The sequence below is a fragment of the Phoca vitulina genome, unplaced genomic scaffold (assembly GCF_004348235.1).
Source record: "Phoca vitulina isolate PV1807 unplaced genomic scaffold, GSC_HSeal_1.0 scaffold10, whole genome shotgun sequence".
Taxonomy (NCBI): Eukaryota; Metazoa; Chordata; class Mammalia; order Carnivora; family Phocidae; genus Phoca; species Phoca vitulina.
In genome coordinates this window covers 15,305,036-15,315,974 of record NW_022589713.1, presented here as the reverse complement: position 1 = coordinate 15,315,974, position 10,939 = coordinate 15,305,036, and the positions used below count along the sequence as shown (strand labels likewise).

At 36.6% G+C, this 10,939-nt stretch overlaps 1 protein-coding gene across 3 annotated transcripts in view; it reads right to left on the bottom strand.

Moving 5' to 3' along the window:
• Positions 1 to 1,512: 1,512 nt before the first annotated feature.
• Positions 1,513 to 10,939, bottom strand: part of XRN1 (5'-3' exoribonuclease 1) — a 112,319-nt gene continuing 102,892 nt past the window's right edge. For 2 of the 3 annotated variants that reach the window (XM_032408542.1, XM_032408543.1), the window contains exons 41-43: positions 7,580 to 7,618; positions 7,049 to 7,209; positions 1,513 to 6,491 (exon numbers count right to left, since the gene is read on the bottom strand). In XM_032408542.1, coding sequence (XP_032264433.1) covers positions 6,189 to 6,491; positions 7,049 to 7,209; positions 7,580 to 7,618 — 503 coding nt within the window. In that variant the 3' untranslated portion in view covers positions 1,513 to 6,188. The remainder of the gene's footprint in view (positions 6,492 to 7,048; positions 7,210 to 7,579; positions 7,619 to 10,939) is intronic. The other variant, XM_032408545.1, reaches the window with a different exon arrangement.

Here is a 10,939-nt window from a genome sequence, read left to right as displayed (position 1 = left end):
GGTCAGAGGGAGAAGCAGACTCCCCGCTGAGCAGGGAGCCCGATGCAGGACTCGATCCAGGGACTCCAGGATCGTGACCTGAGCCGAAGGCAGTTGCTTAACCAACTGAGCCACCCAGGCGCCCCCCCCTTTTTTTTTTTTTTAAATCTTTTTAAGAGCTGGATTGGATTCTGTAAGATTGCCCCAATTTCTTGCAACAAATTTCCTTTCCTTAAGCTAGCTTGAGTAGGTTTTGGTTTTAGCTTTTTTTTTTTTAAGATTTATTTATTTTGAGAGAGTGAGAGAACATGAACAGGGGCAGGGGCAGAAGGAGAAGCAGACTCCCTGCTGAGTGGGGATCCTGAGAGGGGGCTCGATCCTGGGACTCTGGGATCATGACCTGAGCTGAAGGCAGATGCTTAACTGACTGAGCCATCCAGACGCCCTGGTTCGTTTAGTTTTGAGGCTCACATCAAAAGACTGGTACCAAGACTGGTGGGAAGCCCCAAGGATGCTGTAGAGTTGGGGCGAAGTGGGGTGGTTACTATGGATCTCAGTGTGAGGATCTGACAGTCTGGGGGATTGAAGTGAAAAAATAGCTATCTAAGTCCCTACTGGTAAGCGTAGACCACAGGCCTCCTGCTGGATCAGGGGGCCAAATACTCTATCAGGATGTGATTGCTCCTTGGATCTTGAGTGAAGTACAACAGTAGAGGCGGTCTGAGGTTTATTGGGCAGAACTGGGAGCAGATATAGTCGGAAGAAATTTTCTTCCCTCCTTAACCCTTCTTTCCAACTCCTTCCCACCCATACCATTGGGAGATTCTGGTAAAATAATGTATCAGAGTTATATTGTGAGACATGGCTAATATTAGCAAGATGTTAGTCTTGTAGATTCCCCAGTCGTATGAGTAGAAATTAAAGCCTCTTTCTATGAGGCTCTGTAAGAACCTTCCCCTGCATGGTAGAGAAGATAGTGAGGATTGTGACAGGGAAAAAGAAGAACAGAAAGAGTAGAGTATCCCAGATGCCCAAGTGAAGCACAAGGACTCTATGAACTAGATACTGGAGAGTGACTCAGTGGGAAAAGCATAGATGTATTTGGCACCATCCAGAGGACTCTGTGTTTGGGATCCAGTTAATAGATTTTCATATACACAGGACAAATCCTTATTTACTAACATTTGTAATACACCTAGTATGTACCTAGTGCTTTATACATTTTAACAACACAGAGTGTTTTCATCCTTTAAAAGATGAAGAAACTGAGGCTTTGGCTTTACATAACTTGGCAATGCTAATATGATAACAACTTATTTACAACTAGTAATAAGTAGAGTAAGGTTCTGAACAGTGGCCTTCTGAATCTACAATCTTCAGACTTTTTCCACCAACCAATCTGTTTACTCTAAATGACATAAATTCAAAATACAGATATAAAAAGATAGAGGGTTTAAGTGAATACTGTAATGTTTCTACTTTTGATATTAATGCAAATATACAAGAACAAACAGCTTTGAAATCATTCTCAAGTGTTTAATTAAAATCCATATAGCATTTAACATGTATAGATGTTTAAACTCTTTCAGTGACTCTTATTTTAAAATCCTTCTGCACAACATTTTGAGGCTAACTTCATGCGAGAGATCTACAAATGTACAACTTAACACAAAAATACATTCGGAGTCCATTCCAATGCAAGTTTAAAACACTTTAATTGCAGACAATGTAAAGATATTTAAAAAACAAAAACTACAAAATGAGCACATAAAAGTCTTCCCTTTTGAATTTTTAATAAAATACTGCTCTGTATAAGATCTAATGAAAAAGTCCAGTTACTTATAAAATAGCTATGTGAGAAAAGAAATGAATTAAGGTATATATGTATGAATTACATTGTTTAAATGAACAGTGTTGAACACTTTGATGATACAGCACACTATTTATTATTCATATATCAAAATAGAGGAAAACCCTCAAAGAAGCAACTGGGTGCAAGCAAAAGAAAATGTAAGAGACCTGAGGCAACAAAACAAAACAACAACAACAAAAAACCCCAAAACCCCAAAAGGAAAAAGTCCCTTAGCTATAAAGGGAAAGGAATAAAATAACTTAAAGCAAACTGTGGACCAAATTCTCAGTCTTTTTATTTCATGAGAAACAGTATGAGAATTTGGCTTCAAATTACTAAAACATCTGTATAAACTGAATTATTTGGCCTAGGCAATTTAATAGTATACCATTGCTGAAATCAATAGCAATGGATGTACTGCTGGAAAAAAATTAATTTTTACAGGTTTAACTATGTAAAACTATCTACTGGAAACCAGAGTCTCCATCACAAATTGCACTTGAGATGGCTGAATGCATTGATTGAGCAAGGCATAATTGTTGGTTCACTGACATACATACAAACACAAAAGCAGCTGTAGATTGCTGATATTCTTAATTACTAAAACTATTTTACACATTTTTCTCCCCTCTCTCTCTTAAAAAAAAAAAAAAAAAAAAAAAAAAGGAGTGATACCCGAGCTGTTAACTCAGTATGGTAACGGGCACTTCCGCACGCCTGCTGACTCAGTGCCTTTGCCTGTCTGTTTCAACACTGTCTCTTACTGCTCCCTGGCGGAATATGGAGAGGTCTGATGGAAATACGAACCAGGTCAGTTTGAAATATTCATTTCTGGAATTTTAAGCTTTATCCTCACTAGGAAAGGAAGCTCCTGTGAAAAACACTGTTCCACGGACAAAGCTTACAAAATATAAAGAACACTGCCAGTCTGAGTACTATCACTATCTCTAGAAAAATGATAAAGGAACTTAAGTGACTTTTTTTTAAAGTAGAGAATGCTTGTCACAGTTATATCTCTCCAATAAATTAATTCTCCTCTATAGTAAAAACACAATTTGGAAGCAAGGTGATCCTAAGAAAGATAGCAAGCTTGAAAACCTGGGAAATTATACACTGTTGCTTTAAAAAAGATGCTCTGAACAATGAGACAAAGCACGTTAGGCCAACTTCAATGGAGATCTGGACAGTTCTCTCTACCTTAAGGTAAAAATTAGACAACCACTACAAAAACGTATGATTCATTAATACAAAAGGAACAGATGATTAAAAAGTGAGTAAATAAAAAAGCCCCTGCAACTTATCTATTTCCTTGAGCTAGAAAGATATAGTCTGAAAATGCAGTGATTGGATATATCTTATTTAATTGGTTTCCTTCTTCCAACTCCTCCTTCACTGCTTCTCCCCTTAAACGAAGACTGTAGATTAGTTTGGAAATAACAGTCTAAAACCAAAGCAAATACGTGATCATAGGAAAGGAAAAACAACAAAAAACCTGCATCAAGAGTTCTTCATCTCTCCCACCAACAGAAAAACAAAAACAAAAACAAACCTTATCGTTTCAGTTTTAAAAGAACTCCTTATCCCTCTGAAAAGCAAGAACATCTTAAATTGAAACCAAGGTACACACAGAGGCAAAATGAATGTTTCATGCAACTGACTCTCCGATGTTTAAGATTTTCGTCTGCATGATGTTTAAATCAATTAATATATTTTGTCAAATTATAAAACTAGGTGATGATCAGGTAATGCAGGCAATTGTAAGAAGGAACAATGAGACTAGAAAAATCAATTTCAAAATTCACTTAATGCACTCAAAAAAAAAAAAAAAGAGGGAAATTACTGAGTAAGAATATTTAGATTTAATTTCTTCGGTTACGTGGAAGCATGAAGCAATTTGGGCACTCTGCTCTCCTATGCCCTATAGAGACCACAGCTTTCACAGAAAGTTTACAGCAGATTCAACAGTCGAATGGGCATATTTCTAAACTTGGAGCGGGTCTGAGTTTGCCCCATCCAAGAGGGAAAAACTAAGTTTCCCATACTATCAACGCATCCAGTCTCCTCGAGATTATCATGAGATAAAAATAGTCTCTGTTTCTTATGTCCTGCACAGGGAGGCACAAGTCCTGCTGATCTCCTATGGATCTCATGCCCATATTTGGAACAGGTCTACAAAGGAAAAGGAACAGAGATGAAGGCCTAACCACTAATCTAGTCATTATCGAGCTCTTTCCTATTTTAATCTCTCTTCAGTCTTGACCTTTAGAATACTATGTGTTTTTTAAAAAGGGAGGAAGGAACAAAAAGAAAACACTTTTGCTGCCTATCCATGTAGAATTATAAACTCACTTTGCTCAAACACTGGGGTGATATCCTTATGGGTTCAGTGGCAATATGCTTGTTGAAATTTATCTTGGGAGTTTTCAGAAGATGGCAAATGCTCCTTCCTTTGTACTCTAAAAAAGATGTGGGTTGTGCACTGTTTTTAGAGGGGCCACATAGCAGTAATGAGCGAGGCAATTCTTGAATGCTGGAGTTTGCACAGGTACATAAGGTGAAAAATATTAACACACTTTAAAGTAGTAAGAGGTTAACAGAACATTATTGTCACAATTTAACTTTTTTGTATTGTATTCTCATAATAGAGATTTCCTTTTAAAACAAATATAGAGTTTGTGAGACACTAAGGACAAACACTGAGAATTATTTGAGCCTCATTATTCAAGATCCCACTACAGATAAACATTCCCAACAAGGACATGCTGGGAACCAATGAACATCTGAATATGGAAAATTAACAGAAAATAAAATCACAGATGCTCATATGACTATAATAAATGACAGATAATGAACATTTATCTCTTACACTAAAGGCACTACTAATATACAAATATCCTCTTAACATTTAGAGAAACTCTGAAATCAGCAGTTAGAGAAAGGAATCCATTTAGTTCAATACCAGCATTTAAAAAAAACTAAATAGACTAAGACTCATGGCAGGGTTTTTAATGAGTTAAATGAAACTGGATATAATAATAAGCAGCTCCATATAAACATTATGGTTCCTACTTTTTAAAAAAGTATGATAACTTACTTCCTTAAAAATATAAGCATATCACAAAAACTAAAGTAAGTGTGTGTGTGTGTGTGTGTGTGTGTGTGTGTGTATATACATGTAAAAACTCAGGCCCTGGTACCACTGAGAAATTTTCATAAATTCTAAAATAATTTCAACAGCCACAGGTTGAACAATACACACCCATACATGACATGCAAAGACAAAATGCCAGAGTCACTGAACAGTTCAGCATAAAGCTAAAAATATGGAAACAGAATGAGACAGGCGTTTGTCATGTAAATAAAGTACATCACAAACTGATTGTGCCTGTATTTAGCACACCTCAGAATTTTTTTAAAAAATTAGAATTTCATCAGTCTCAAGAAGCACTACACATGGACCAACAAAGAAGCTCTCATATATGTTTAAGCAGGTAAAAAGCTATACAAAAGAATAACACAATTTATTTCAACTAACATGATTAATATATTTTACTTTATTCTATTAGAAGATTAATTTGTAGTCCTTGTACCCTGTAGATTTTGAAACTTAATTTTATTAGAAATTTCTAATGCTGGTTCTTGAATAATCTAAAAAATTGTAATTACTTGCTCAAATCTAGATTGCTATTTATAGTTCTAAGCAGTTAAATGAAATACTCTGATCAGTATTCTAAAGTTGCTTTGGTACAAAATTTAGAATAAAGCAAAACTGGCAGCACCACAACAAGTGTGATCATTTCACAGCAGGTCTAAAGGACCCTCAGAGAAAACAAAATGTAAGTTAAAATACTTTAAGAGCCATTCTCCTGACAAACCTGTCACATCATTAAAAAGAGAAATAAAATCCACATTCAGTAGATTACACTTGAGGCCCAATTTTCGTGCTCCATTTAATTATCCCTCAATAGTGTAACAATTTTTTTTTTATTATTATTGCACTATGATGTCTAATTCATAGTTCAGGATACTTCTATTGATGAGAGGCCAAGAGTTAGAGTGGTACATTTTAATGCTTAGTCCACTGATACTATTTTAACACAAGGTTTAATTTAGTTTTTCTTTTTTACAGCTTTACTGAGGTATAACTGATGTAAAACTGCACATGTTTAAGATGCACAATTTGATATAGCATGAAAAGTGCCTGACAACAAATTAAAAATTTTAATTGAAAAGAAAATTTTTAATCAAAACATATTATTTTAAAATAGCACATTCTAATTTTTTATGAGACACAGATATGCATTTCTAAAAACGTGGGTGGAAAGGAAAGAAATTAATTTAATTCCGAGTACCAAATTTATTCAGAAGGTTTAGAAACGCCAAAATTGACGGCCAGTTTTCTTGATTTTCTTCTTGAAGATGAGCTTGGTGTGGACTTGTGATGAGACATACTATGGCCCTGGGAGGCAGCTTCAGCTTGAAAAGAAGATGCAGGTTGAGTAATCTGAGAGGACTTTAAGGAGGCTGATGAACTCTCCTGTGGAATCACTTTGGTGACATTGGAAGACCCTGGCTGGCTAGTCTGAAGCGGGGTAGCTTGAGAACTCTGGGCCTCCTTACTCTCAAAGTTCTTTTTATTTGCAACCCTTTTTTTAGTAACCTTTAAGGAATAAAAGTGTTGTTAATTAACAATGTACACAGAAAAAACCAGTGTCATAAACCATGTTGCTAATATCTGTCAATTATGCTGACTTGTGACTTCCACTTATAGTCTCCAAACCAGACTTCAGAAATTAAAGGAAATTTTAAAATTCTCCATAACTTAAAAATAAAGAAAATTTATATTCCTGATTTTAAAATCACTTCGTGCTAGAAAAGGGTATTACTTGCTGTAATTATTACTGGTCACTGCTGGTCATAATATATATTCTTTAAAAAATATATATATATATATATATTTTTTTACATAATCTCTACACTCAATGTGGGTCTTAAACTCATGACCCTGAGATCAAGAGTCACATGCTCTACTGACTGAGGCAGCCAGGCACCCTGACCACTGGTCATTAATATATATTCTTAGCACCCAGACCAGTACTGGGCTTCTGGTTGGCATTCAATCAGTAATAATTAAGTAAACAAATTTTTCTCAATAGTTCTTAAGCATTAACAAATTAACTCTCTTAAAAATATAGTAATTGTCTTTTCAGGTCTCACCTGTAGAGGTATGAACTGATTGTGCACACCACCTGGCAATCCCCCAGCCATGGGCATGGTCCCAGAGTATGAAGTATGATGAAATGGCTTCCCAGGAACTGGCACTGGTGGTCCCCATGGCATGGAGCCGAAGAGATGAGATGATGAAGGCATTATATTAGCTGTTAAAAATCATGGACAATTTCTTTTTTAGTAAAATGGTATCATCAAAGTCGTAAAATTTAAGATCTCCTTCTGCTACCCTTTTGTGTGTTTTTTTTTTTTTTTCCATCTTGGCAATGGGCATACACTTAACTTATGATTAATTTTGCTTACAACATTCCACCTCGGGAGCCCCCGTTAGGACCGTGAACTATCTACATAAGACAGCTTGTCATTATGTTGTCTGGCTTACAAAGGCCAATAGTACCATATACTTATATGAGCTTTAGGAATATTTGATACTATTTAAAAAAATAATAAAAGGATCATGAAACTGTCCCTTGGGGGAGAAAAGCCAGGGCACAAAGAGAGAAATCTTAAAGATCTCACCTGCCCCCAATGCTAAGTTGCTTCCATAGTGATCCCAGCCTACAAAAAAACCAAAAAAGCTCAAGTCTTGAACTCTGATCACTTTCATATGACATGTAGAATCTTTCTTTTTCCTATTCTAGTACTTGTAATTAAAGGATTTAAAAAAATTACATTTTGTTTCTTAAAAGTACACTGAATCGTGGTTTCCAAAACTGATTTGTGTATTGGAATCACCTGGGGAGTTTGTGAAATACAGATTCCTGGGCAAGGCCGCATGCAGGCCTAGTCAACCAGACTCAGAAGGGCCCAGGAATCTGTATTTTTTGAAGTCTAGCTGACATACAATATAATATGAGTATCAGGTGTACAACAGTGATTTGACAGTTAGATACATTACAAAGTGCTCACCATAAGTGTGGTTACTACCTGTCACCATACAAAGTTATTATAATATTATTGAATATATTCCCTCTGCTGTACTTTTCATCTTTGTGACTTGTTTATTTTATAACTGAAGTTTGTACCTCTTAGTCCCTTCACCTGTTTGCCCATCCCCCCATTCCCTTCTCCTCTAACAACCACCAGTTTAATCTGTATTTATGAGTCTGTTTCTGTTTTGTTTTAGATTCTACAAATAAATGAAATCATACGGCATTTGTTTTTCTGTTTTACTTTGATGGACACTCAGGTTTCTTCCATAAGCGTGCATACATCTTTCTGAATTAGTGTTTTTGTTTTCTTTGGGTAAATACCCAGAAGTGGAATTTCTGGATCATATGGTACCTCTATTCTTAATTTTTTGAGGAACCCAAGGAAATCTGTATTTTGTTTGTTTGTTTGTTTTTAGAGGGGAGGGAGGGGCAGAGGGAGAAGGAAAGAGAATCTTTTTTTTTTTTTTAAGATTTTATTTATTTATTTGACAGACAGAGACACAGAAAGAGAGGGAACACAAGCAGGGGGAGTGGGAGAGGGAGAAGCAGGCTTCCCGCGGAGCAGGGAGCCCGATGTGGGACTCGATCCCAGGACCCTGGGATCATGACCTGAGCCGAAGGCAGATGCTTAACGACTGAGCCACCCAGGTGCCCCAGGAAAGAGAATCTTAAGCAGGCTCCATGCCCAAAGTGGAGCCTGATGTGGGGATCTATCCCACGACCCTGAGATCATGACCTGGGCCGAAATCAAGAGTCAGACGTTTAATCGACTGAGCCACCCAGGTGTCCCAAACTTGTCGTTTAATGTAGTAGTTCCCAAATGCTGTATTGGTAGTGACTGCATAAAAATCCACCTGTGGAGCTTGTTAACAATCAGATTCCTGGGGCGCCCGAGTGGCTCGGTCAGTTGAGTCTCTGACTCTTGCTTTCAGCTCAGTCATGATCTCATGGTTGTGAGATCGAGCCCCATGTCGGGCTCTGCACTCAGTGTGGAGTCTGCTTGAGATTCCCTCTCCTTCTCCCTCTGCCCCTCCCTCTGCTGGCACAGGTGCTTCTCTCTCTCCCTCTCTCTCCAATAAATAAATAAAATCTTTTTTAAAAAAGATTTTTATTTATTTGAGAGATAGAATGAGAGAGAGAGAGAGCATGAGAGGGGGGAGGGTCAGAGGGAGAAGCAGACTCCCCACTCACTGAGCAGGGAGCCCGATGCAGGACTTGATCCTAGGACTCCAGCATCATGACCTGAGCCGAAGGCAGTCGCTTAACCAACTGAGCCACCCGGGCTCCCTAAAATAAATAAATAGGGGCGCCTGGGTGGCTCAGTCAGTTAAGCGTATAATTATACTAATTATACTAAAAATTTATATATAGTTACTGGGTTCATTTTTGAAAGTGAAAAGGCTGTCAAATTAGATTTTGGAAGTCACAGTGAACCTACTCCCTTAAGCTATATGAAAACATCAGATTTATTTAGTCATAAAAATTTTATGACTAAAGCATTGTTTATACAGGCAAAGAAACGCCAGCGCAGTACAGTAACAAAAGCATGGACTTTGGAATCAGAAAAACTTGGGTTTGAATGCCAGTTTTGCTACTCAGGAACTTATGTCCTTAGACAAATTACATTTTCTTAAAAAGTCAAAGTAGTACATACACATTGTAGTAAAAAGATTTTCAACATAGTACAATATCCCAGGTTTAACTGTTTTTAGCTATTTATTTCCACCACTGTTCAATAATTTGCTTCTACTACTACTGATTTTTCAATGTTAGGCATTTTTAGGTCTACTGACTTCCTATTAAGAAAGATCAAAATTCAGGTAGATCAAAATCAAAATTATTTTATACCACCCCTTACTACTAGCTCTGTCCTTCCAATATAAACTATCACAATATTTGTTTAAATATATACGTGGGGTTTACAGTATGTGGTTGCGTAAATACTGTCATTGCAGAGCCAAACAGGGTACTCTGATTATGTTCTTTTCTTGTAAAACTTTTTTTTTACTCTTTCAAAAGTAATTATCTTTTTAAAACTTCTTAGTCTTCTATGTACTTATCCTTGATGTTTTTCCAAATGCCACCCATTTATCAGATAACTATCTTACCTTCCAAGACCCCACCTCTGCTCTTCCAACTGGGACTACTTTCTAGACCTGCTGAGCAGCTGACATGCTGGGACTTCCATTCGTTGCCTAAGTATACGAGATCTCTTGTGCTGTAGTCTTATGGTTTTTTTCTTTTCTTTTTTCTTTCCTTCTTTGTGTCTTCCTTTTTTTCTTTCTCCTTTTCTTTCTCTCCCTCTCTTACAGCTACTTTGTTTATAATCCTCTAGCTTCTTAAGAAAGGGTGCATAAGAAGTAGATCTGCATGTCTAAAAATGTCTTTATTCTACCTTACACTAGATTCATAGTTTGGCTATACAAAGAAATCTATGATAAAACTAATTTTGCCTCAGAATTTTGATGTATTCAGTGCTCAAATGCTTCCCAGTTCTCTTCAGACATCCTTTTTATCACTGGTATTCTCAATTTCAAGGCAATCTCTATCTCTTTTCATTCACCGTGCTAAGCATTTGGTGGCCCTGTCAATTTAGAGTTGCGTGTCCTTTAGTCCAGGAAATGTTTTTATCTTATTTCTTTGATACTTTCTTCCTTTCCGTTTGTCTCTGGTTTATTGTTCTGGAACTCCAATTAGATGGGTACCGGATCTGTGTACTCTTCCTCTAAATCTCCTTTCTTTCTGATTTTCCAGTTTTTCTCTTGTTCTTCCTGAGATTTCTTTGGCTTTGCTAAAGCTTTATCTATTGGAATTTAAAATTTCAACTTAACAATTTAGTTCTTATTCTCCAATTAATCTTTTTCCCCCCCTTACATTCTTTCTTATGTTTTGGTTGCAATATTGTTTTATCTAAGTATATTAACTATGAGCTATCTTTGAAGTCTTA